Source organism: Chlamydomonas reinhardtii, chromosome 1 (genome assembly GCF_000002595.2).
Source record: "Chlamydomonas reinhardtii strain CC-503 cw92 mt+ chromosome 1, whole genome shotgun sequence".
NCBI classification, from domain to species: Eukaryota; Viridiplantae; Chlorophyta; class Chlorophyceae; order Chlamydomonadales; family Chlamydomonadaceae; genus Chlamydomonas; species Chlamydomonas reinhardtii.
The window spans coordinates 5,998,841-6,025,261 of record NC_057004.1 but is presented as its reverse complement, the minus strand read 5'-3'; the positions used below and the strand labels follow the sequence as shown (position 1 = coordinate 6,025,261).

Sequence of the window (26,421 nt, the reverse complement as noted above, 5' to 3'; positions counted from 1 at the left end):
CGTCCACTAGGACGGGTCCCTCATATAGAACGGTCAAAGACTATCTCGCCTAGGATCGGAATGAGAGACGGCTCTAGCCGCTCTCAGACGCGACCTATATCCTCTCTCGGATCACCCGTACTCCGACCTCCCATGCAATACACCGTGTCGGGCCAACCAACCTCGGGCACGTTCCCCTGTTCCCACACGCCAAAACCACACCCAAATCACTCAGTCACACGATATGCACGGTCACACGCCAGGTCACGACAAGCAAGCAAGCCAAGAGACAGACTCACCATATGGCGTAACAACCTACATCTGGTGTCTGCGCACAAAGCACTATTTGAACAGCATACACCAGGGGGCTCTGGGGGCGGCCACTGGGCGGCAGAGTCCCGGCCTGCCACGGCAGGTCCAGGCGGTGCAGGGCTGCGCCCCATTGCGGCTGCGCCCCGTCGCACGCCAACCACACGCCAACCACATCGCTGGATGGGTATGACGGCCTGCACGGTGACCGCCGTATAGTGCAGCGCGTTTTTCTATCTCTAAAGGTATCGTCTGTTGTGTTACTGACAACACGCTGCGACGAGTTTTGGCTAACATGGAAGCAAAACAAAACCCTACTAGGCCTCTATCTGTTCAACATTGTTGCAACATACTGTATCCACTGATAAGTGACTGTAACTTGTTTTTGCATCAAGAGTTTCTTGGTCCCCAGCAAAATGGAGAGTGGGACAAGCGAGCGAGGCGCACCTGGAGGTGCACGCCTGGCTCTGTTGCGCCTTGTCCAAGTACCTTATGATGCACTACTGAGGTGGTAGCAAGAAGCAGGGGCCAAAGCTCGTCTTCGCCGTGCCTTCACAATCACCGGACTTGAAGAGCCCTCCATGCGTCGCCAGTTTTCAGCCCCAACGCCTTCTCTAGCAACACGACTTTACAACAAAACACACAGCGACCATCTTGCGTGCTTCTAAGAATAATTAGCCGAACGGGCAGGCTTTCAAGTGGTCTTCCGCCGGTCACACAAGAAGAAGTCACACACCACCCAGCGACGACAGGTGCGTAGAGCTATTGTGAATGTAGATGGTGCGTGATTAATTGTTCAGCTGAAGTGCGCGCGGAGCGGGCCTCCATGGCCAAAACGACGCAGCAAGCTGCCACGTTGCGCGTTCTAAGTGCACCGCGGCCCGCGGTGATCAGATTAGCAGTTCACGACATACCAGCTCAGGCCAGCGGATGGAGGCGTTGCGGGCATCGGCAGAGGACCCTTGTTGTCGCCATGGTCTTGTTGCCGGAGGCCGCGGCTGCTCGCCCTCAGAGCTGCAAAAGCAGCTTAGCTCGGCTCTATCAGTAACTTCGGGCTTGGACAGCATAGATGCACATCTTTAGCTCGCTGTTTGACCGCTGTTGCTCCCGCCCGCCCTTCCGCAACACAGCGCCATGGCCCCGACTAAGGGCGGGGACGTGGAGGCTGCTAAGGATCTAAAGGTGGAAGTTCCAGATGGCGAACGGAGCTCTCCCAGCGGCGGAAACCAAATCACTCTCGAACGTAGGTTCATGCGCAAGTTCGCAAATGCTAGTGGATGGTACCGCTTCGGCACCGTCGTTCCCATTGCGCGCTTCAACACCTGAATGCCTTGGGATTACGCCGTCCAGCTCGCCGCTTACCATTTGCGCACCCGCTAAACTCCTGCCTGTCTTGGTTCCCGTGCTCGGTTCCACACTTTCAGGCTTCAACACGCCTACGCGGAACGTGTTGAAGAAGTTTGATGACAACGGGGGTGAGTCGCAGCAGCCGTGCAGGATGGGGGCATGGGGCAGAAGGGGCTGCGTGCTCGAAGCAGCTCGGGGAGCTCCAGGGGCACGCGGGTCCTGCCCACGCTTGTGCCCACGTACGGGTGTCCAAGCAAGCCTCATCGCATCAGAGTGCCGTCCCTTCTGCTTCCCTCAGACGGGCGCATCGACGCCAGCGAGATCCAGGCGGTGGTGTCCACGCTTGTGGCTGAGAAGTTCAAGTCCAAGGCCTTCAAAATCGGTCTCATTGTCCTGGGTGTCTTCACCATCATCCTGCTGGGCGCCATGTTTGGTCTCACGTGGGCGGTGGTGGCAGCGTTGAAGGACACGCAGGTCGACAACAGCGGCGTCATGACCACCAATGATGGCGCGTCCACGCCGGTGCTGACGGCGAACCTGGACATGACTGTGTCTTCGGACGGCAAGCTGGTGTCTCGCGCCTCCAACAGCACCATCGCCACCACGCCCGCGGTCACTCGCAGCGCCATTTCTTCTGAGACCTCCTTTGACCTGCTGCTGAAGCTGCGCAACCTGGTGGTAAGAAAGCATTGCGGGATCCACCAATGGATATTGCTTGCGGAAGTGTTGAGCCCAGCACAAACTACTGGCGCCGTCAAGTAAAGTGCCACACGCAGACTCCTAAACGCCCGGGTAACCCTCTTTGCCATCCGTCCCCCGCAGTTTGTGAGCCCCGGCGGCGGCCTGTACTCTGTGGACGTGCAAGGCGTGGCGCGTATCCCCAAGACCACTGGCGGCCACGTGGTCCGGTTTCAGACCGCCTCGGGTATCCTGGTTCTGGAGCGCAACAACTGGGAGCTGGTGAACGCCACCAACGCGATGCTGGACGGGCTGTTCTCCACGGGCACGTCGGGCCGGCGCCTGCTGGATGATGGTGTCAAGTACTGTGAGTGGCGGGCGCTCGGGGCTGGTCGTACCACATAGCATGCCGCATGGGTTGTTGGTTGGAGGCTAGAGGGACAGATGCTGTCATCAACAAGCCGCACATTTGGTGACGCTTTATTTCGTACATGATTCTTGACCACAGACCTTGAGGCGGAGGGCGGCGCTGTCATGAAGTGCCCTGACCCGGACAACTACATTGATGACTGCCCGACCGACGAGCAAATCTACAAGTGGGTGAACTCCGACTACACCACGCCTCTGACGCCCGGCCAGTCCGCCCCGCCGCCCCCGCCCAGCGGCGACCAGTCGGTGGGCGGTTCCGACTGCTCTACCGGCAGCTCAGGCTCAGTATCTAGCTGCTACGAGGCAATGGCCAACTGCAATGCCAACACGGCTGATAAGGTCAACGCCTTGCTGGACAAGACGTATTGTGGCACGTCGTGTGGCGGCGCGAACCAGGAGGAGGTTTACTTCGGCGGGTACAACGGCATTACAGTGTCGCGCACCACGCAGTGCGCAAAGAGAGCCTCGTCTACCAAGACCTTTGAGTTCTGCTGCCCTTAAGTGGGTCTTTAGCTGTTTCAACACAACGTTTTGTGATGTCTCGATATTTTGATTTACTTTGCATTGAACATGTTTGGCATAGTACCGCAGTGGATGTTCATGTCCGCATGCACAAGGTGTCTCACTGAGCGGTCGTGCTCTGGCGACCGTGCCTGCCCTGGTGCCTGTGCTGGTCTGGGCTGTCAGGATACTGCATCCATTCTTTTATTGATAGACTCAGCCGCTGCCTCATGCTGCCTCATTCGTTTTACGACCTTGCACTAACCACAAAGAGTGTCGTCCCGGGGTTGGGGCGGGGGTCCACTGACAAGCCACGCACTAGAGCCCCTGGTGAATGCGTTGTACCGCTGGAAGGACTTGCGCATCATGTACGTTTACGGCTGCCGTGTAGTATTAGTAGTTTTTTGATTCTGCAGAAGCTTGGTATGCAGGGGGAATGGATAAGCAATGTGACTGCTGCGTTTAGACTATTCTGCGGGCGGAGGCTCGGCCCAAAATTGTGGCGCGCCCCCGGCAGATAGACCCAGCTGGGCTGCATTATATGTAAGTGCGGTGCGGCTCGTATGGGCTCGAGCCTCTACTTGCTCCAACAGCAACCGGCATTCACTGACTACATGCACCGCGGCCATTTCATCTTCTCCTGTCTGCCCCTGTCGACGCGCCCGAATGCCCCAGTCCCGTTGGGGTGTGGGGCATCCGGGGTTTGTTAAATGTGCTAAAGGTTCAAGGGGAGGGAGGCTTGGGAATGAGTGGAAAGGGATGGCACGCGTGGATGGCATGTGGCGTGTGTGCACACCGTGGCCAACTACTTGGGGTACACGTGAGGCCATACATCATCTGTCTTGCAGTCAGTCCTCCCTGATGCTGCGGGGCTCAGCCCATTTTCCAGCTGTACAAACACCCTTATTTGGCATCCCTGCCTGCCCCTGTTCCGACAACGTCACAGGCGAATGAGACGATCCCTTAGCCCCCTGATGCTGGATTGTCGGGCCGCTGCGAAGAGACGGGCAGGGTAATTGTGGGATTTACTTGTGGCTTACCCTGCGGAGTGCGGAACCCTGGTTCACGCTGCATGTGCGTCTCCTGGCGTCTCCAGCTATACGAAATACCACCACGAGTGAATGCGCGTCACAGATGCCGCGCAAATGACGACAAGTTCCTGCCATGCTGCAAACTGCCAGTCGGCCCCGCCTGATGCTCAGTTCACAGTCAGCCTTCCGCAGGAGCTTTGGATTACCGATGGTGCTTTATGAAACGAATGCGCAATCAAGTAGTTTGGAGAGGAACGAAGTCGTGGCTTGCTTGCAGGCAGCGGGATTATGGTAACGCAGTACTGTAACGGGGGCGGTTGTCACGCCCATCTATCTGCCCGGGCGCCCGGAGCGTGAGGAATGCGCATCAGCAAACCTCCAGCCAGCCAGCAACTTTCGGTACAGTAACTCCGGCGTTCGACCAGTCGCGCACTCCTGCCCTGCCGTTGCAAATTGTTTGCCATCTTGTGGGGTCTGGGAATCAGCTGCACCCTGCGGGACTTCACCAACCTGCCTTGACACTGTCCCATCGCACGCCCATCTGTTGTGTGTGGTTACAAGGTGGTGAGCACGACGTGCATTCCTGTCCTTGTAGAAACCGAGGCCCGGGCCGGGGGGCCCTTATAACGCCTGCAACACTTATATATGCAGCTAGTTTGGTCCCCGAATGGGGGTGCTTATGCTCCTGTGCTCCCAAATGGAATCTAGTAACGCGGCTAACCTGGCTGGGTCCGTATTCTGCATGACGGCCTGCATTCCGCCTGTAAAATCGATCTCGCTACCCAAACGCAACTGGTAGTAGGCCGTACACCGCATGAGCACATGATTCTCATCTTCGACTTCATTTGCAACACATAGCGGGCAAATCCTCTCCTCCCTAGGTCGTCCATAGGCGCGGTTGGCAGTAAGCGGCCAGCAGCATAGGCGGAACCTCATCAAGGCCTTGTGGTGCGCAACTGGTATAAGTGCTCTACTGTGCCCTTGCATGGTCAGTGGTGCCGCTCCTTCCGCACACAGCCCCATCCAATGCTTGTAATTGCTCATCTGCACGCCTGGTTGCTTGTTGTCTGATGGGAAAGTGCTTGGCTCAGACTGCAGCCGCTCGTGCTTCCACGCCTTCATTGGACTCTCTCGAAAGGCGGATACTATTTGCCCTTCAGGCAGCGGGCTACCTGCTCGGCTCTCCTCGGCTCTCCTCCCATCTATCTGCCGGCTTAGAGCTAGCTGGTAACCTGTCCCTCCGTAGCGGCAGTGCTCGTATCTTCCTTCTTTTCGACAGAAATTTGCCCAAAAATAGCCTCCGGCGGAAGAAATTTTGATTCCTGTGGCCAAAAATCTGTGAAAATGCTTCAGATTTTGAGGGTCTTTCTGAGAATCGCAGAAGACATTTTGGGGCGTTTCTGTCACTTGTCCGGGCCCAAGGCAAGGGTGACTGAGGTTTCCCAGGATAATCTACGGCCGTGTCCTGCTGGTACCATGGGGGCGTGGGTACCACGATAGGTCAGCCTTCTACCAGGGGAGTCATGCCGTGGGTGAGTGAGCATGATGAGCATGGGTGAGGGCGCTGGGGTTTGGCGTGGGGATGGGCCACAATTTGCCATGGAGCCATGGAGCCGGTGCTTTTTTCAGCAACGTAGTGTTAACGTGGCAACAGCAACCTCACCCCGCAGGCTGTGACAACGGCACATCCCGTGCGGCGGAATATTTTGCTGTGCCGGAGCCGGAATGTGGGCTGGGGGCAACAGCAACCTCACCCCGCACGCTGTAACAATGGCACACGCCGTGCGGCGGAATATTTTGCTGTGCCTGAGCCGAAACGTGGGCTGGGGGCAACAGCAAACTCACCCCGCACGCTGTAACAATGGCGCATGCCGTGCGGCGGAATATCTTGCTGTGCCTGAGCCGAAATGTGGGCTGGGGGCAACAGCAACCTCACCCCGCACGCTGTAACAATGGCGCACGCCGTGCGGCGGGATATTTTGCTGCGCCTGAGCCGGAACGTGGGCTGGGGGTAACTGCAGCCGCATTTGGCACGCTGCAACAGGACAACCTTGTTTTGAAGTACACCGGATGCTCAGTACCAGCCATGGCGTGCCCCTGGCCACCTGTGTGGGCGTGCTCATGCCTGCTGCGGGGCAGCATGTGTAGCACAAGTGCCCCGGAAGCTGTGCGGCGCGCCTGGCCCGCCCCGCTATGTCAAGCTACACTAGGTGGCATGCAAACACGGCACTCAGCCCGACATTACTAGCAGTGCCCTGACCACGCGGTGGCCGGGCGCCCGGCAGCCCCTCACGGCGCAGTGCCCATAGACGGGCCCAGCGCCTGTGTGGCGGCCCCACAAATGCCCCAACCTGCTTGGACTAGGCTTGTGACCATAGACTCATGCCCACAGCATACTGGCTGAGCAGGGCGCACATCGCTGGTTCGCGTGTGGGCATGTCGGCATGGTCGGCGGGTCCGCATCTCGGAATGAGTCGGCCTACCCCCACTTCAAGGTATCTTGTTTGCGGTCTTTTACATGAAAGTATGTGATGATAGGGATATGGAGGAACCGACGCCAGGAAAGTGGCGACTTGTAGCCTGACCTTGCGTGGCTCGCGCGAGGGTTGCTCGCGCTGGAAAGGCGAAAACAATTCATTGCATCAGCCCCGAGGCCACTTGACCCACACGCAACATACATACATAATATATAAGTATTATGAAATACTCGCACAGGCAAGCAGCCGCATGGCGCAGGTGTGCCACGCCGTGCCGTCGCCGGCGACCCTCGCCGCGCCACCTCGGGGCCACCGGGGCCCGCCCGGCCCCTCCGCCGCGTCCACAGTCGTCCCCTGGGCTTCCAGCTAGCTTTTACTACGAGACAAGCAGCCGCCACTGCAGTCGCGCCCGGCAGGGCATAGCACGCGGGAGCCCAGGCCGCGGCGCCATAGATAGAGGGGCCTGAGCGCTGCCCAGCAGCCAGGCGAGCAGACGCTAGCTCTTGTGCCATAGACCGGCGCCAACAGGGGCCGTAAGCCTATGTGACAAGGCTGTGATATACATCAGGCACAGAGGACAGCAAAAGGGGTGACATGAAGCCCGCATGATGTACACACGTCCCTCTCTGCACCTTCCTCTCACCCTGCATCACCACCGCCGCCGCCCCTCGGTAAACCAGTCACGGCCCCGGCGCGCGACCGGGCGCAGGCCGGCTGCCAACGTCATGATATGGTACGGGAAGCACATGTGACATGTCAGCTGCTATGCACCAGAGGGTCCAGGCCATGTGGTTGTGGGCGCGCAGGAGTGCGCGCCTTTGTGGGCGTGTGGGCGTGCTCATACCTGCTGCGGGGCAGCATGTGTAGCACAAGTGCCCCGGAAGCTGTGCGGCGCGCCTGCCCCGCCCCGCTGTGTCAAGCTACACTAGGTGGCATGCAAACACGGCACTCAGCCCGACATTACTAGCAGTGCCCTGACCACGCGGTGGCCGGGCGCCCGGCAGCCCCTCACGGCGCAGTGCCCATAGACGGGCCCAGCGCCTGTGTGGCGGCCCCACAAATGCCCCAACCTGCTTGGACTAGGCTTGTGACCATAGACGCATGCCCACAGCATACTGGCTGAGCAGGGCGCACATCGCTGGTTCGCGTGTGGGCATGTCGGCATGGTCGGCGCGTCCGCATCTCGGAATGAGTCGGCCTACCCCCACTTCAAGGTATCTTGTTTGCGGTCTTTTACATGAAAGTATGTGATGATAGGGATATGGAGGAACCGACGCCAGGAAAGTGGCGACTTGTAGCCTGACCTTGCGTGGCTCGCGCGAGGGTTGCTCGCGCTGGAAAGGCGAAAACAATTCATTGCACCAGCCCCGAGGCCACTCGACCCACACGCAACATACATACATAATATATAAGTATTATGAAATACTCGCACAGGCAAGCAGCCGCATGGCGCAGGTGTGCCACGCCGTGCCGTCGCCGGCGACCCTCGCCGCGCCACCTCGGGGCCACCGGGGCCTGCCCGGCCCCTCCGCCGCGTCCACAGTCGGCCCCTGGGCTCCCAGATAGCTTTTACTACGAGACAAGCAGCCGCCACTGCAGTCGCGCCCGGCAGGGCATAGCACGCAGGAGCCCAGGCCGCGGCGCCGTAGATAGTGGGGCCTGAGCGCTGCCCAGCAGCCAGGCGAGCAGACGCTAGCTCTTGTGCCATAGACCGGCGCCCACAGGGGCCGTAGGCCTATGTGACAATGCTGTGATATACATCAGGGGTCGTATCTTGTTTTGGGGGTAATGTCTAGCTCCAGACAAAAACGGCCGGGTGGCCGCCGTCTTTTGTCTGGGCACATGGCGGTTTGGGGGCTTCTCCATAGGAATTCGGACAAAACCCGCCCCAAACCCGGGCCAACAAAGTCTCGCCCCAGACATTAGCCCCCGGGAGGAATGTCTAGGAAACGGCCAAAATGGCCAATTAATGTCTGGAGACATTAAGATAGGAGCCCTGCATCAGGCACAGAGGACAGCAAAAGGGGCGACATGAAGCCCGCATGATGTACACACGTCCCTCTCTGCACTTTCTCTCACCCTGCATCACCACCGCCGCCGCCCGCCCTCGGTAAACCAGTCACGGCCCCGGCGCGCGACCGGGCGCAGGCCGGCTGCCAACGTCATGATATGGTACGGGAAGCACATGTGGCATGTCAGCTGCTATGCACCAGAGGGTCCAGGCCATGTGGTTGTGGGCGCGCAGGAGTGCACGCCTTTGTGGACAGGGCGCGGAGGGGCTGAGCGACGTGCTGCAGCGATGTGCGCCCCTACTGGCTGGGCAGGGCGCTCATCGCTGGGCACGTCGCAGGGTTTCTGAGCGCGCCGCGGCCACCACCGGTGCGTACCCCTACCGTACTGCCAAAAAGGTTTCGGGTTCTTAAGTTGAGGCTTGGCTAGGACTCACTGTGCGCGGAGTCACACGGACTTTGCCCGCGGGAGGGTTTGCAGCAAAGTCGGGGTTGGTGGAGTCATGTTGGGCCCTGATAGCATGTGATGGCTCGGCGTCTTCGGGTGCTGGGACTGTCCCCTCTGTAACATCCGCATTCTTAAGTTCGGGGTGGGTCGCCGAAGTTGACGCCGAACGCCGAAACAATTACATAATATTTTTGAGGATTCCGTCCCGAGATTAAAAATCATATGGACATTTTCGCGGGTCGGGCGCGCTGTCGCGCGCGAGGGGCTGAACCGTGGCACGGGGGTTTGACACGCGGGCACGCCCAAAATCTTGCGATATCGGATCTCTTGTGCTGCTTGCTGTGTGCGTGTCACACACACGCGGCCATGTGCAGCACACGGGTACTGATTTGGAGGGGGGGGCTTGCCCGGCGCCCCCAAAATTTCGGAACAGTTTTGTTACAAGAGCCCGGACGCCCGGACTCCCCCCTGCACCCCCCTCCCCCAGCTTCCTAAGTGACGTGCCTCAGCGGCGGGCTAAGAGAATCGTATGGGAGGGGGGTGCAGGGGGGAGGGTGTCCCTCCCCCCGCTTGAGGGGGGGCGCAGGGGGGGGGGCACCCGCTCGCTAATTTGCATATATCGACCAGGAGAGCCCCACCCCCTGATACCGACTACAACAAACGTCGATGCAGGCCACGATCAGTCGGCACTGATAGCTGGGCGCAGGGGCAAAGTTCGTGTTGCTTCGATGATGTGGATAGTGTCGTGTTCGCTGGGAAACACAACAAAGTCCGGGTTTAGGGAGATGGAAGGGACAGTGCCGCTTCTAGCCGTCAATGTCCACTGCGTGCGCCTGCCAAGTGTACGACATGTCTCTTGCTCGCGCCTCTCTCATAGGCAGAATGCGGCAAGCCTCTTTAACCACTCCTGACCACTCCTACCAGCAATACACGCAGATACTGCTGCTTGCGTCGAGTTACGCCACGCACACTTACACCTACCGTATCCAAAGCACGGCGACGTTCTTGCATGTTTGATCGGGGGTTGGGAGTAACTTGTTCTCCGCGCTCAGCTATACCAGCCACGGGACTACACCAACCTGCCCCTTGCCCTGTCAATTGTTTGCCATCTGCTGGGGTCTGGGAATCAGCTGCACCCTACGGGACTTCATCAACGTGCCTTACCACTGTCCCATTGCACACTCCTGCTCTGCCGCTGCAAAACTGTTTGCTGTCTGCTTGGGGTATGGGCGTCAGCTGCACCCTATGGGACCTCGCCAACCTGCCTGAACCCTGTCCCATCACACTCCCATCGCACACCAGGACCGCGAGCTCAAAGTCCGCGCCGCGCGCAATAGCAAGATTCTGCAGGTCAGAGCACGTATAGTCCCGTAATTTGCACGGGGTATGTCTGTCATATGCCAGCGGTTTGGCCGTGGCTCCTATTTGCTCAGAAACCGCCATCGGCGGGTCGTAGAGAGAGACGCCCCGTTCTGTTGTGACAACGCTACTAGTACAAACAAATGTTTCTGTAGCACATGGTAAAGAAATAGAAACTTGATGAACAACAGTGACAAGTTGAGTGGTAGCGCCCGACTTTGACTCGTCACACCTCCTGAGTCCTAACAGGTGCGCTTGCGCTGACAGCGTCATTTTGATAGCCTGCTCAATCTATACTGTTGGCGGAACCTCCCTACGTGGGCGTTCCAGCGCCCACAGGACCTGCTGCCTTAGGCCGCCGCGCGAAGGACGCCTGCAATCATAACCACGCACTATATACGCCCGCTGTACCCTAGCCGCATCAAGGACTGAAACGCGGGCAGGTGAACTTCCTTTCCATGCTATGCGCGCACAAGCAAGCGGCGCTCCAAATAGCTGGGAAGCAAAGATTGTAATGCAGGAGGCTAGATGCGAGTTGGCGCCTGCTTTCGACTCGTTAACCGCGGTACACGTGATGCCCACCTCTTGTCACTCACCAGACAGGGCCTCGAGCCATGGCCACGAAGGGCGGCGACGTGGAGCAGCCTGCCAAGGGCGACAAGGCGGAAGTACCAAATGGCGAGCGGAGCTCTCCCAGCGGCGGAAACCAAATCACCCTCGAACGTGAGGCGTGGCAGGCATGTTTGGTGGGGATGGAGGCGAATAGATAGGAGTTGCACGGAGCCGCAGGTATCGCCCGCCACCCACGTGCCCAGTGCAGTAGGCCGGGGGAGCTGATTTCAGTCTGGCTTTCCAGTGACACGTCGCGGAAGTCGGATTGCAATAACTGGAAAGGGACACGTGGAGGCCGCGCTGTGTCGTCGCGTGTGCTGTGTGATTGTTGCGTGAGTTGCCGTCTGTATCCTTCGACGCCGTGTCTCCTAGCATGTGCTGCCACAACCCTTCCAATTACAGAAGTGTCTTTCCTTGTTCTCCCTGCGCAGGCTTCAACACGCCTACACGGAACGTGTTGAAGAAGTTTGATGACAACGGGGGTGAGTCGCAGCAGCCTTGCTGGATGGGGGCATTGGGCAGAAGGGGCTGCGTGCTCGAAGCAGCACGGGGAGCTCCGGGGGCGCGTGGGTCCTGCCCACGTACGGGTGTCCAAGCAAGCCTCATCGCATCAGAGTGCCGTCCCTCCCGCTTCCCTCAGACGGGCGCATCGACGCAAGCGAGATCCAGGCGGTGGTGTCCACGCTTGTGGCTGAGAAGTTCAAGTCCAAGGCCTTCAAAATCGGTCTCATCGTCCTGGGTATCTTCACCATCATCCTGCTGGGCGCCATGTTTGGTCTCACGTGGGCGGTGGTGGCAGCGTTGAAGGACACGCAGGTCGACAACAGCGGCGTCATGACCACCAATGATGGCGCGTCCACGCCGGTGCTGACGGCGAACCTGGACATGACTGTATCTTCGGACGGCAAGCTGGTGTCTCGCACCTCCAACAGCACCATCGCCACCACGCCCGCGGTCACTCGCAGCGCCATTTCTTCTGAGACCTCCTTCGACCTGCTGCTGAAGCTGCGCAACCTGGTGGTAAGAAAGCATTGCGGGATCCACCAATGGAAATTGCTTGCGGAAGTGTAAAGTGCCACACGCAGACTCCTAAACGCCCGGGTAACCCTCTTTGCCATCCGTCCCCCGCAGTTTGTGAGCCCCGGCGGCGGCCTGTACTCTGTGGACGTGCAAGGCGTGGCGCGCATCCCCAAGACCACTGGCGGCCACGTGGTCCGGTTTCAGACCGCCTCGGGCATCCTGGTTCTGGAGCGCAACAACTGGGAGCTGGTGAACGCCACCAACTAACGCGATGCTGGACGGGCTGTTCTCCACGGGCACATCGGGCCGGCGCCTGCTGGATGACGGCGTCAAGTACTGTGAGTGGCGGGCGCTCGGGGCTGGTCGTACCACATAGCATGCCGCATGAGTTGTTGGTTGGAGGCTAGAGGGACAGATGCTGTCATCAACAAGCCGCACATTTGCTGACGCTTTCGCACATGATCCTTGATCACAGACCTTGAGGCGGAGGGCGGCGCTGTCATGAAGTGCCCTGACCCGGACAACTACATTGATGACTGCCCGACCGACGAGCAAATCTATAAGTGGGTGAACTTCGACTACACCACGCCTCTGACGCCCGGCCAGTCCGCCCCGCCGCCACCGCCCAGCGGTGACCAGTCGGTGGGCGGTTCCGACTGCTCTACCGGCAGCTCAGGCTCAGTATCTAGCTGCTACGAGGCAATGGCCAACTGCAATGCCAACACTGCTGATAAGATCAACGCTTTGCTGGACAAGGCAAACTGCGGCACGTCGTGTGGCGGCGCGAACCAGGAGGAGGTTTACTTCGGCGGGTACAACGGCATTTCGGTGTCGCGCACCACGCAGTGCGCAAAGAGAGCCTCGTCTACCAAGACCTTTGAGTTCTGCTGCCCTTAAGTAGGTGTTCGAAAGTGACACACCCATGCATGATATTGTTGTGCTGGTATTCTGACACGCATGCAAAGGTTGCTGCTCATAGGACTGATGCGAGTCGAAATTGTGAACAACAACAGGTAGACACCCCGTACGGTCTGCGCATTCCATCAACCTCCCTGTACCTGATATTGACGCTTCATTGTTTTGGTTTTAGCTTATTCAATCCCTCGACGCAAAGTGGCCCAAAGCTTGAAACTTTATCGCAAATGCGAGAACAATGTGGACTGTGTATGGTAGTTACGCGGGCAGCCAAGTATGTAGGGATGGGGTTGAGCATTTTTGAGATGCGGGGGGGTGCGCATTTGGTGTGAGGGGAGCGGGGGCATGCAATGACGCCCTACCTTTGACTATTACAGACTTGGACGCACAGGCTATTGGTTGGGGCCACCATCGGGCCGCAAAATCTGAAGGAATACGAGGATGTAAGTTCACTAAGTTGATACTTGTACTTGGGCCCTCAGGGCGAGTGAGCGACTGCAACTGGCTGCATGTGCAGGACATCAGCAATTGCCACAGTTGCATTGTGCATAGAAGTCGCCACGCACAGCAAGTCTTTGAGTTGTAACATACGGTACATGCGGGACTATGGCTGATGGGCTGTCACCGCTTGGCCTGAACACGTGCGGTGTGGGGGGGGGCTGAGTCCGGGAGGTGTGATTAAACTATTATGGACATGGATGGGGACTGAGCGGCACGATTGCGCAGATGGCAAAAGCTTGTTGAGGGTGGAGCAGGTATGGCTGGCCGCAACAGCGGATGGCTGACCTAATACCGACTTGCGGGAACCCAAGAAGCCAATTTCAGTGGTAGGGACTTCATACAGTATGACAATCAGCGTGCCGGTCGGCCGGAGGCATCCAAGGCGAGGGGCACACGAGGCTCTCGCGCCCCTGCCATGTTCCCACACGAAGCACGAAGCAACAACGTGTTTGGTCTACGCCTACAACAGGCGACCACCGGAACAGCTTCGCCCAGAGCTAGCGCTGAACAGAGCTTACATCTTCCAGGGCTAGGCCGTACGCCAGGAGCACCCGTGAGGAGCACCCCTGGCTGCCGCCACTGGCGAAATGAGCCTAAACATGTTCTCGCCCACAGCATCCAGGGGCGGCTCTCCTGCGGCTCTGCATCGCGAGTGTGGCGTTGCGATGTGTCTGTGTGGTGCTATCGCCTGGCCGGGCGCCCGGAGCGTGAGGAATGCGCATCAGCAAACTCAGTGCTCGTATCTTCCATGTACACTGTAGAAATCTGGCCAAAATCCGCCGAAGGCGGAGAAAAATGTTTGGGTTTGGGTGCCACGCATCTACGCAGTGTAGACGGTTTTGGCCGGTTTTGGCGCAAAAATGGGGGAACCGTAGACGTTTTGGGGGGCTTGGGGGCTTAAGTGTAGATGCCGCGGTCAGGGTCATCTACGCATGTGTAGATGCCGGGTGCCTGAGGGCATCTACAAGATACGAGCACTGAGCAAACTTCCAGCCAGCCCGCAACTTGTCGATACAGTAACTCCGGCGCTCGAGCAGCCGCGCACTACCGTACTGCCCTGCCGTTGCAAATTGTATGCCATCTGCTGGGGTCTGGGCATCAGCTGCACCCTACGGGACCCCGCCAACCTGCCTAAACACTGTCCCATCGCTCGCCCATCGCTCGCCCACAGCATCCAGGAGCTCTCAGGAGTATTCCCGCAACTCCCGCCACAAAAGGCGCTTGAGCCCTATACAGGAACCCATAATTTCTCGCGTTCTGGCGCAGGCGTAACTGAGTCTCTAGGGCCACGCAGCAGCTTCATGACGCCTGACACCCCTGGCGGGGGACAGGGCGGGGTAAACCTGTCGGGTGAGCAACATCGGGTGTGCGGATGCGCTTCGCTTAATTGCAGCTTCATACATTGCATGTGGCCTCGAGACTTATCAATGGATACCCTGTAGGCTATCACCATCCATTGAGCGGTGCTGATACACAAGCATGACCCGCTAGTTCAACACAAGTCCTCCAAAATGCGCGGACCGCTTGGTGGCATGCATGTGCAAATTCTTCTAGCTCTCATTATATATGCCATAGTTGTAGCAGCTCGGTTTGAGGACCAGGCTGGTGCGTATGACTGGTATAAACAGCACATTGGCATAGCCACGTCTGCACAATTTCATCCCAGCAAGCCGCGTGTTTGCGTGGCGACGGAGCAGTCGGTGGTCGGCTGCTTAAACCTGCGCGATGGCAGCATCGCGTGGCGGAAGTCACTTCAGACAGCTCATGCAGCGCCATCAGTAGCATACGTTGAAAGCTCGAGCTCACTGGTGACGGCGTCAGGTGGCTTGGTTCGCGCGTTCGATCTGGAGGGCGGCCTCAAGTGGCAGCGCAAGCTGCCTGTGCAGTCAGGAGCATTTGTTTCGGAAGTTAAGGGCAAAGGCAGTGACAACTCCAGTGGCGCGATCCTGGCTGTCCAGGCAGGCGCGGTCCAGGTGAGGACTGATGGGTCTCGGGTGTGTGCTGGCCCACCGCGCCGCACCGCGCCCGGTCCAGTCCGGCTAGGGACAAGAGCGGGCTTTCCAGCAATGGATGCGGAAAGCATGAACACTACCAAGGCGCAGATCGGAAACCCTTGTCCCACCTGGGCGCTTTGTGGGCAGTGGTACGAGGCCGCTGGGGTGCCAGTGCCAATGCACGGGTGTGCCCGCAAACCCACATTTCCAATGTGGAACCTGCCAGGCTGGCATTCCTTAGGCATGGCCCCAGCAGCCCTGGCAGCTTTACCCAGCGAGGAATGATTTGCAGTGCTTGTCCGACAGGTCCTGGACGCTGCGGACGCGTCCCAGCTGTCGAAGCCGCATCAGCTGAAGGGCCTGGCCAAGGACAACATCGTTGCCGCCGACGGCTACCTCGTAGCGTACAACACCGGGTAAGGAGGTTTTGGCGGCTGCCCTCACTTTCCCGCTCATGCGCTGTGTACCAAGCCCCGCAACCCGGTGTCCCTGTCACACCTGTGCCGCAGGTCCAAGGCCGTGCTGCTTGTGTCGACGTCCAGCTTTGTTGCCGGCGACGCGGCCGCTGAGGTGGTGGTGGAGGCACCACAGAATCTGTCGGCAGCGGCTGCAGGCGGGCCGGCTGGCTTTGCGGCGCTGTCCGCTTGCGGTAGCTCGCTCTGTGTCCTGCGACTTGGTAAGGACGACCGGACAGTGGCGCCGACACTGTGAGCACCAGCCTTGTGCCGCGTGTCGTAACGCCAAAGCAAGCCCAGGGTACCTTACGGCCGATGCCTTGTTGACTCCTCGCAGGCGGCTCCGGGGATGCGGCGTTCAGTTGCCTGCGCCTGGACGCGCTTGTTCCGGAGCTGACCGCGGCCCCCGCGGTTAGCCGCAAGCTGATTGCCACCTCGGCAGGCTTCGTGCTTTTGAGCAGCGATGCGGGCGCTGCTGTGCTCTCCGTCGTTGATGGCGCACCCAAGCTGCTGCGCTTCAATGCTGCCGCCATGGGCGCCTCGGCAGAGGCCGTGGTGGGCGACGACACGGCTGTGGGGCTGGTTGAGGGCGCAACTGGTAAGGAAGGTGTCAGGTAGACAGCCCGGTCCTGGGAGTGTCTGCCGGGAGTTAGTGTGCAGGACCGCCACAAGTATTGAGTCTCTTGACCGCCCTGGGACGTCTGTTGGGACCACCGCTGCAGGCGACAAGCTGCGGCTGGTGGTGGTGTCGGTGTCCAGCGGCGAGGTGCTCCAGGAGGAGGACTTCCCGGCGGCGGCACTGAACCGTGCCGCCCATGGTGCCGCCCTGCAGCCCGGCTTGGTGGCGCTTGGCGCTTTCCGCAAGAAGGACAAGAGCTGGGGTGTCAGGTCAGCGGGCTCGAGCGCGCGTCCGTGCCAGTCGCGTGGTAATGTTGCGCACATCGGCCATCAGAGGCGGCGCATGCTGGACTGTTAGTCCTCTCTGGCTGCGGGTGATGACTGCTATCTGGCGCTACGGTGCTGGCACGCCTTCTGCGGCGCTTCACTGGCCCATGCTTTCACGTGCGCCGGCGGCGATCCCATTCCATTGTTTCACCGCACAGGGCACTGGTGGTGTTCCGCTGCGGCCTGACGGCGCTGCTGCAGCAGGGGGTGGTTGTGTGGAGCCGCGACGAGAGCCTGGCCACCATCCGCCAGACGCTGTTCGTGGACCTGCCCGCAAACGGCACCGCGCTTAAGGGCGACGCGGCCGCCAAGGCCGACATGAACACGCGCATCCGGTGGGTCGCGGACAGCATGGAAGGTGGTAAAGATGTAGAATGTAGAAGGGCGCCACAGTGGTGGCACGTGTGGAGGCTGCAGCGGCCTAGCTCTGTACTGCTTGCCGCGTTCAGCCACGCCTGCCGCGAGCACCCCCACGCCCCCACGCTCTTCCGCACAGGTACCAGGTGCTCGGCGCCAAAGTGCAGCTGAAACTGAACACGCCCGCCGAGGCAGCCGAGCTGCTGGAGCTTCGCGGCCTGCTTTCGGACAAGAACACGCCCACGCGTGACGTCAACGGCTTCCGCAAGCTGCTGCTGGCGCTGACCGGCACAGGTGATGCCGGGCGTGAAGCGCAGCAGCGGCACCGGTTGGGGTCGGCGAGCGACCTTGCGCGCGATTTTTGCGCGCAACTATCAGGTCCTCTGCTCTGAGCGTGTCTTTGTGCTGTCAATAATACAGGCTCGCTGTCTGCGCTGCACAATGGCGACGGCCGCGTCCTGTGGTCGCGCACCTTCGCGCCGGATGCCGTGCCCACGCGCCTGCTGCAGTGGCGCTCGTACCACGACATCACGCACGCGCCCGAGGTGCTGCTGCTGCGCGAGACCCAGCCCGGCGCCTACGTCTCAGCCATTAACGCGCACACCGGCGAGGAGCTCTGGAAGCAGCCGCTGACGCACGGCGTTTCGCGCGTGGTGCCCGTGCCCGCCCCGCTTATTGAGGGTTCGGCGGTGCAGAGCGTCTACCTATTGGTGGACCATGCACCGGCGCCGGGCGCGGTCCCGGCCGTCACGTTGCTGCCGGACACTGCCGCCGCACAGGCCCACTTTGCCTCATCGCAGCGCGCGCCGTACCTGTTCTGGGAGGGCTCGCAGCCGGGCGTGCTGCAGGGTTTTAGCCTGGAGGCGGGGGCTGCTGGGGCCGGTATCTCGGCCCGCCTGGCGTGGCAGGTGGCGCTGCCGGACTCTGTGCTGGCGCTGGCGACCCGTGACCCCACCGAGCCCATCCAGTCGTCCGTCAAGGTGCGCAAAAGCTTGTTTGGTTACTGAACTATGCGTAAGCTAGCGCGAACGTGTGGTGCTCTTGGCGGTCCGCTCTTTAGTTACTACGGCCAAATGTGTGCCGGCCGTGTTACACCATCTTATTATGGTTTCCGCCCGCGCAGGTTCTGTCCGACCGCACCATCAAGTACAAGTACCTCAACCCCAACCTGCTGTTTGTGGCCACTGGCCTGGCCAACGGCGCGGCCCTGGACGGCGACGACTCGACGGCCGTCACGGCGCACCTGGTGGACACCGTGACCGGCCGCGTGCTGTACAGCCAGTCCCACCCGGGCGCGCGAGGCCCTGTGACGGCGGTGGTATCTGAGAACCTGGTTCTGTACCACTTCCGCGACGTCGAGAGCGGCAGGTGGGCCCGGTGGACCCGGCGTCCCGGCCGGTGCAAACATGGGGACTTGAGAAGAGGCCAGTTGCATGCACACATGCACACACGTTGCACACACGCGCCCCTCGACAGCATAACCACAGCTGCGTTCGCATTTGCCAGCACGCCTGAGCTGCTCCTACGGTGCTGCTGCTAAACGGACCTTGAACGGAAAACGCGCAGGTTCGTGGCCTGCTCTATGGAGATGTACGACGCCACGCCCGGCCGCGAATTCAGCGTGTTGGACTACCTGTTCAACCCCAACAGCACGCAGCCCGTGTCTTCGCTGACGCCCACGCCCATCGAGGTGGTGAGCCAGTCTTACTTCTCCCGCATCGTGCCCACGGGCCTGGCCGTGACGCGCACGGAGCAGGGCATCACCGCCAAGCAGCTACTGGTCGTGACCAACACCGACCAGGTGGGTGGCTGGGTGCGTGGGTGGGTGGGTGGATGGGCAGCATTCCGTGCATGGCATGATTGCTTGTAGCGCTGCACAGGTGGGTAACAGTACTGACGATGTCAGCAAGGCGTGTGAACATGCGAGGGCGGTGCGAGCGCGGGCCCTGATTTTACTGCACGATTGAAGAGGCGTGTCATCAGGCATGGCGATGACGTTCCTACCTGGCCGTGGCTTCTTTCTCCGCAGGTTTATGCACTAGACCGCCGATGGGTGGACCCACGACGCCCCAAGAAGCAAAAGCTGACGCAGGACGAGATGGAGGAGGGCCTGACGCCATACCAGGCAAGCGCTTCCCTTGGCACCAGGCTGTCCCCTGCTCGTGAACGCGCGGCCCGCATCCCGGACGCTGGTCAGCATTGCAGCACATGTCTACTGTGCGCAACCTGCAACCGCTTGTGGATGCGACATTGCCGTGCAAGAAGAGTCAGTCCGATGAAGGACCAATCACCCACCCAGATAAAAACACCCCCTTCTCCTGAATGGCCCTCATGTCCAAAAGGCCAAGCGTACGTCCCCTTGGGGTGTTTTGTTTCGCCACACGCAGGACACTCTGCCCTTCTCGCCGCTCAGCTTCGCCACGCTGGACAAGCAAGTGCTGGGCCTGCGCGCCGTGACGGTGGAGCCCACCCGCCTCGAGTCGACCTGCCTCATGTTCGCGCACGGCGTGGACCTGTTCTACACGCGGCTGGCCCCCGCTAAGGGCTTTGACAGCCTGGAGGATGACTTCAACTACGCTCTGCTGATTGCGGCGCTGGTGGCTCTTTCGGTTGGCGCTGTCATCATGAACTACATGACCAAGCAGGCGCAGCTGGCGTGGAAGTGGAAGTAGTTGGCGGGCGTGGAAACGGCTTGCACGTTATGGTTAGTTGGCTGAACGCCGTGTGATAGTTTTGGCGAAGCAGGGGTGGTGACGTTTATGGGGTCGGCTAGTCTGAGGGATAATGGGCTTATCTCACTCTGCATCCCATGTCGCAGGCCTTTCCGCAGGGGCATTGCCAGAAAGCAGGTACTGTCTGCCGCAACGTGTGCCCGTGTGTGCTCCGTTATGTTCGGCGGCATCGTTACTAACATGGCCGTGCGTAAGATGAAGTAAGCTGGGGTATAGGGATGCAGCGGGGTTGAAGTAGACCGACGCTGAGCAGTAGGGCCAGTATTTGGAGACCGGGGGCCCAAGTGTAAGTTCACAGCGGAACTCGATCTCGCCCAAACCTAATACGGTACCGTGGGGGCATGTCGCACCCGTGGAGGCTGACTGCAGCCACTGACTGAGGCCACTGACCGGATAGGAGGCAGCTTGATGTTTCTCGTTTTGGAAGTACAAGGGACATGGAAGTGGGTTTAAGGGGATTTCAGCTACTTACGTCCAAGATGGGCGGCGCCTTACGCGCTTAGCCCTCCACCGTTCCAGGGGGGGTAGCTAGGAAACAAAGTGCCGGACCCTATGCCCCTGCGGGACTTCACCAACCTGCCTTGACACTGTCCCATCGCACACCTATGCCCCGAAATTCCCTGGGACCCCCCTGGGGGGACAGACGCGCTCATGCACTGCCGTTGCAAGGTCGTGCCGTGGGTCGTGCGATGTGCTTGCAGCTCTCAGGAGGACAAGGGACAAGAAGTTGATTTTCCCCCATAAAGTCAGAAACCACATGTCCCTTCTGCTGCCGCAAGCGTGTACTTACTGTACTTCATCTCCGGGGTCGGTTTGTACAGGCACCGCTCGCCATGTGTCCAGCGGTCCAGCCACGCCCCGCTGTCAAGCAAGCACAAGCACAGCCCGAAAACAGAGGAGGCCGGGGGGGGGGGGGGGGTTGTAGATACCAGCCCAAGCTGAACCAAACCCAATGCAATAGAGGGGGGGCGGGGGTTTGAACATATGATTTACATCTCACGGGTAGGGCAATTTCTTATGCTCCTCGCATCGATCGACCATCATTTGGTAATAGAACCGCCTTCATCCAATGCGTTATGACCACCTGGGGTCGGTTAGCGGGGTGCATCAGGGCTGTCGGCCGCCGAAGCGGCCTCCCCCGGATCGACGGACTTACGGTGGATGGCGTGTGCACAATCAATACTGTCTATCTAGCCATGTGCGCCGCCACCCTGCTGCACAGCTGCTGCAGCTGCAGCTGCAGCTGCAGCGCCGGCGGCAGCACCTGCCGCCTAGTGCCGCCACCTTTGCTGCCACTGCTCGCAGCGCTGCACCGGGCGCGCGCCTGCGTCCTCTTCCACCTCCACCGCCGCCCACAGCACCATCGCCGTCAACTGCAATGCATACAGGGATCAACTGAAATACATGTCCGCAACATTTGTATCTTCTAAAGAAAGCTGCCAGGGACCACACGTCCTGCAACTTGAGTAAAACAGAGTGCGCTCCAGGTCACAGGGCGAATGCACGCACACGCAAGAGCCGTGTATGCCGTCACAGGTGCCCATACATTCAACTGCTCTCTCAATCCTGAAACCCTTCATTCGGTCATGGAGATGTGGACCACAATTCTACAGGCAGCAGCATCCGGAAATCAACAAGAAAGACAATCTTCAATCATCCAGCATCACACAATAGCATTCATTGCGTCGCGTGCTAAAGCAACAGTCAAGCTGTTAGCATTTCACCAGGCACACCCACTCAACCTGCTCGTCCTTTCGTCAAAACACTTCATCTCGTACGTTTGTGTACTGTATACTATCCCAAATGCCAGGTATTGAATGACCCGGAAGGAATGGGGCGCAACCGTACGCTGTTACTGCCTGCCATGGATCAATTACGAGGTTCCAGAGTGTCCCTGCACGTGCATACCTGGAGACTGCTGGTGAGACACAGCGGTCCCGGTGCTGCCTCCTGCCTTAAATGTGCAGGAAATGTTAGGCACACCCTCAAGCACTGCGTTTTCTTAAATACCTAAGCAGGGTGTGGTGTGATTGCCAGCCTGCAACGGAATCTACCTATTTGCATAAATTCATGATTCTGTCACTGTTTCATACTCGAGGACCATGACAGCAATGTTGTTGATAGTCCGATGTAACATGCGCTGCTGTTCCGGCCGGAGAATGGCCCAAAGCTGTCCCAAGCAAGGGGCCTTTCCTGTCCAAGAGCCGTGCTGTCCTTGTCGGGAGAGGTCTTCCATGGTCTCGCATCCAATAGCTAGCTCTAACCGAGCGGCAGTGTAAGGACAGCAATAACCTGCTGCGGTGAACAACAGCAGAAAAGGTGCGTCAGGATCAAGGTACCTCAGCGGCAGTGCTTCAGACCAGGTGCAAAACTGGGTTACCTCCATCCACTTACTCGGGACAAATTAAGCAGGGCGACCGGAGCGGTTGCGGCGTGATGGCGGCGGTGCACTCGCCGGCGGCGCGTCAGGTGGTGGTGCTGGTGGTGGCAGTAGCGGAGGCGACTTGTCACGCCGCCGCTGCATCGGCGGCGGCGGTAGTGTAGGTGGAGTGGGCGACTCCGGCTGTGCAGGAGGCGGGTCCTCTTTTGCCGCTTGGAGGAGGGGCCGCGGCGGCGCCCGCCCACGAGGCGGCCGCTTGGGCTTTCCAGGCGGCGGGTAGGGCGCAGGTGGCTGCGGGCTGGGAGGTGATGGCGGGGAGCGACGCGGCTTGGGCGGCTTGGGTGACTTTGGAGGCTTTTGTGGGAAGGGCGGTTGCCTTTTGCGTCGCGGCGGCTTGGGGCTCCGCGCATGCGGCGGTGGGGGCAAATCGTGAGGTACCGGAGAAGGCACGGGCGATGCCGGTGGCTGTGACGGCTCCTGAGGTGCCGGCGAAGGGGGTGCCAGCAGGCTCTCCGGGACAGATGGTGCTGGCGATAGTGGTGGTGGCAGGCGCGGAGGGGGTGCCAGCGGTGGAGGTGTTGGCCAACCCGGCGGAAGGGGGAACGGCGGAGGGGGGCTTGAGGGGGACGGGGAAGGAGGCGTCTCTGGCGGCGGCGGCGGTGGTGGTGGCGGCGGCGACATTGACATGAAGAAGGGGGGTGGGGTCGGTGAAGGCGAGAACGGCGGGCGCGGCGATGGTGACCTCTTCAGGATGACAGACGACACTCGGTAAGCCGACGTGAATACGATGGTAAAGACGCCATTCGGATAGTCCAGCATCGACTGCACCACTGTGTCAAAGTCTGCCTGGCTGGTGGCATCCTGAGGCACGAGCATTGCACCCACGACTACACCGCCGCTGCCTGGCAGGATGTAGATGACCAAGCACAACTTGCTGCCCGAACTGGAGATGAGATCCGCACAGAACTCGACCTCGAACGTTGGCGAGCCAACAACAGCCGCGTACTCCGCACCCACGATAGTCGCCTCGAGTGCGGCGGGCAATGCAGCACCACTGCCTGCCGGCGGGCTGGGCGCAGGTGAGGGCGGCTGTGGGCTAAGCGGCGGCGGTGGTGCCGGACCAGGGGGCTGCGGCGAGGGTGGCGAGTATACCACGATCACCTCTTGTGCGCCCAGCTCTTGTGCCAGCTTGTTCAGATTCAGCGGCGGCGGACGCGGAGGTCTGGGCGGTCGGGAAGGCGGCCTCAGCGGGGTCCCAGGCGGCGCTACCAGACCAGGCGATAGGGGCGGCAGGGGTGGAGGCGATGGCGGCAGCTCCACCTCCTCGTACTGCACCACTGTGAAATCCACAATAACGTCAGACGCCGCTTCGGCCAGCTGCCTGTGCCGCCGCCCTTTGCTCGCAGCGCCGCGTGGTAGCTGCGGCGCCAGTAGCCGCCGCTCCTCAAGTGCTTTCAGCGCGGCAATGGTCTCGTAATCGCCGACGTACGCGCGGTGCTGGAGTAACGTGACCCGCCCGAATTTCTGGAACTCTGCAGATGGCTCCAACGACTGCCAGTCGCCGATGGGTTCATCCTCCTGCGCCCGCCGCCGGGCAAGCTGTTGTCCATCCACTGTAACCGCGCGAACGATGATCTGGTCGACAGAAAGACCCAGCGCAGCAGCCGTCATCTGCTTAAATTCTTGCAAGAACGACATAACCGAAGATGTGTTCGTAACATCCAAATCAGCAATAATTGTTGAATTTACGAATGTTGCTGAGAAATCGTTGAGCATCAGGGCCAGTCCTGGAGGTAACGGCGGTGGTGGTGAGGGGCCGGGTGGACGTTGGCTTGGCGGCACCGGCGATGGCGCAAACGAAGGCGGCACAGGCGGTGCAGGGCTGGGCGGCGCGGGGCTAGGCGGCTCCGGGCTGGGAGGCACCGGCGGCGCAGGCGTAGGTGGAGCGTCCACAGGCGCGGGGCTGGGCGGCTGACGCGAAGGCGGCACAGGCGGTGAAGGACTGGGCGGCGCGGGGCTAGGCCGCTCCGGGCTGGGAGGCACCGGCGGCCCAGGCGAAGGCGGAGCGTCCACAGGCGCGGGACTGGGCGGCTGAGGCGAAGGCGGCACAGGCGGTGCAGGACTGGGCGGCGCGGGGCTAGGCGGCTCCGGGCTGGGAGGCACCGGCGGTGCAGGCGAAGGCGGAGCGTCCACAGGCGCGGGACTGGGCGGCTGAGGCAAAGGCGGCACAGGCGGTGCAGGACTGGGCGGCGCGGGGCTAGGCGGCTCCGGGCTGGGAGGCACCGGCGGCGCAGGCGAAGGCGGAGCGTCCACAGGCGCGGGACTGGGCGGCTGAGGCGACGGCGGCACAGGCGGTGCAGGACTGGGCGGCGCGGGGCTAGGCGGCTCCGGACTGGGAGGCACCGTCGGCGCAGGCGAAGGCGGAGCGTCCACAGGCGCGGGGCTGGGCGGCTGAGGCGACGGCGGCACAGGCGGTGCAGGACTGGGCGGCGCGGGGCTAGGCGGCTCCGGGCTGGGAGGCACCGGCGGCGCAGGCGAAGGCGGAGCGTCCACAGGCGCGGGGCTGGGCGGCTGAGGCGACGGCGGCACAGGCGGTGCAGGGCTGGGCGGCGCGGGGCTAGGCGGCTCCGGGCTGGGAGGCACCGGCGGCGCAGGCGAAGGCGGAGCGTCCACAGGCGCGGGGCTGGGCGGCTGAGGCGACGGCGGCACAGGCGGTGCAGGACTGGGCGGCGCGGGGCTAGGCGGCTCCGGGCTGGGAGGCACCGGCAGCACAGGCGTAGGCGGAGCGTCCACAGGCGCGGGGCTGGGCGGCTGAGGCGAAGGCGGCACAGGCGGTGCAGGGCTGGGCGGCGCGGGGCTAGGCGGCTCCGGGCTGGGAGGCACCGGCGGCGCAGGCGTAGGCGGAGCGTCCACAGGCGCGGGGCTGGGCGGCTGAGGCGACGGCGGCACAGGCGGTGCAGGACTGGGCGGCGCGGGGCTAGGCGGCTCCGGGCTGGGAGGCACCGGCGGTGCAGGCGAAGGCGGAGCGTCCACAGGCGCGGGGCTGGGCGGCTGAGGCGACGGCGGCACAGGCGGTGCAGGACTGGGCGGCGCGGGGCTAGGCGGCTCCGGGCTGGGAGGCACCGGCGGCGCAGGCGAAGGCGGAGCGTCCACAGGCGCGGGGCTGGGCGGCTGAGGCGAAGGCGGCACAGGCGGTGCAGGACTGGGCGGCGCGGGGCTAGGCGGCTCCGGGCTGGGAGGCACCGGCGGCGCAGGCGAAGGCGGAGCGTCCACAGGCGCGGGACTGGGCGGCTGAGGCGAAGGCGGCACAGGCGGTGCAGGACTGGGCGGCGCGGGTCTAGGCGGCTTCGGGCTGGGAGGCACCGGCGGCGCAGGCGAAGGCGGAGCGTCCACAGGCGCGGGGCTGGGCGGATCAGGCGACGGCGGCACAGGCGGTGCAGGACTGGGCGGCGCGGGGCTAGGCGGCTCCGGGCTGGGAGGCACTGGCGGCGCAGGCGAAGGCGGAGCGTCCACAGGCGCGGGGCTGGGCGGCTGAGGCGAAGGCGGCACAGGCGGTGCAGGACTGGGCGGCGCGGGGCTAGGCGGCTCCGGGCTGGGAGGCACCGGCGGCGCAGGCGAAGGCGGAGCGTCCACAGGCGCGGGACTGGGCGGCTGAGGCGACGGCGGCACAGGCGGTGAAGGACTGGGCGGCGCGGGGCTAGGCGGCTCCGGGCTGGGAGGCACCGGCGGCGCAGGCGTAGGCGGAGCGTCCACAGGCGCGGGGCTGGGCGGCTGAGGCGACGGCGGCACAGGCGGTGCAGGACTGGGCGGCGCGGGGCTAGGCGGCTCCGGGCTGGGAGGCACCGGCGGCGCAGGCGAAGGCGGAGCGTCCACAGGCGCGGGGCTGGGCGGCTGAGGCGACGGCGGCACAGGCGGTGAAGGACTGGGCGGTGCGGGGCTAGGC

The 26,421-nt window shown here is 61.5% G+C and overlaps 5 protein-coding genes across 5 annotated transcripts in view; 4 read left to right on the top strand and 1 right to left on the bottom strand.

The window, feature by feature from the left end:
• The first annotated feature begins 796 nt into the window (after positions 1-796).
• CHLRE_01g042700v5 (uncharacterized protein) lies at positions 797-3,802 on the top strand. Its single transcript, XM_043058837.1, has 6 exons — positions 797-1,040; positions 1,419-1,531; positions 1,713-1,763; positions 1,934-2,313; positions 2,458-2,680; positions 2,822-3,802. The coding sequence occupies exons 2-6, from the start codon at positions 1,423-1,425 to the stop codon at positions 3,241-3,243; spliced, it is 1,185 nt and encodes a 394-aa protein (XP_042928751.1). The 5' UTR covers positions 797-1,040; positions 1,419-1,422; the 3' UTR covers positions 3,244-3,802.
• A 6,254-nt stretch (positions 3,803-10,056) lies between these two features.
• On the top strand, positions 10,057-12,612 carry CHLRE_01g042650v5 (uncharacterized protein). Its single transcript, XM_001690114.3, has 6 exons — positions 10,057-10,816; positions 10,898-11,010; positions 11,171-11,290; positions 11,611-11,661; positions 11,820-12,199; positions 12,311-12,612. The coding sequence occupies exons 3-6, from the start codon at positions 11,182-11,184 to the stop codon at positions 12,464-12,466; spliced, it is 696 nt and encodes a 231-aa protein (XP_001690166.1). The 5' UTR covers positions 10,057-10,816; positions 10,898-11,010; positions 11,171-11,181; the 3' UTR covers positions 12,467-12,612.
• Positions 12,613-12,666: 54 nt separating this feature from the next.
• On the top strand, positions 12,667-14,592 carry CHLRE_01g042600v5 (uncharacterized protein). The gene has a single exon (XM_043058836.1). The coding sequence runs from the start codon at positions 12,701-12,703 to the stop codon at positions 13,094-13,096; it is 396 nt and encodes a 131-aa protein (XP_042928750.1). The 5' UTR covers positions 12,667-12,700; the 3' UTR covers positions 13,097-14,592.
• Positions 14,593-15,035: 443 nt separating this feature from the next.
• On the top strand, positions 15,036-20,400 carry CHLRE_01g042550v5 (uncharacterized protein). Its single transcript, XM_043058835.1, has 12 exons — positions 15,036-15,588; positions 15,916-16,025; positions 16,119-16,285; positions 16,402-16,662; positions 16,787-16,952; positions 17,168-17,344; positions 17,506-17,660; positions 17,787-18,346; positions 18,490-18,734; positions 18,933-19,167; positions 19,396-19,491; positions 19,754-20,400. Exons 1-12 carry the CDS (start codon positions 15,127-15,129, stop codon positions 20,036-20,038), a joined length of 2,919 nt encoding a protein of 972 aa, XP_042928749.1. The 5' UTR covers positions 15,036-15,126; the 3' UTR covers positions 20,039-20,400.
• A 675-nt stretch (positions 20,401-21,075) lies between these two features.
• CHLRE_01g042502v5 (uncharacterized protein) overlaps positions 21,076-26,421 on the bottom strand; it is a 20,236-nt gene continuing 14,890 nt past the window's right edge. The window contains exons 23-24 of the mRNA XM_043058834.1: positions 24,762-26,415; positions 21,076-24,689 (exon numbers count right to left, since the gene is read on the bottom strand). Coding sequence (XP_042928748.1) covers positions 22,503-24,689; positions 24,762-26,415 — 3,841 coding nt within the window. The 3' untranslated portion in view covers positions 21,076-22,502. The remainder of the gene's footprint in view (positions 24,690-24,761; positions 26,416-26,421) is intronic.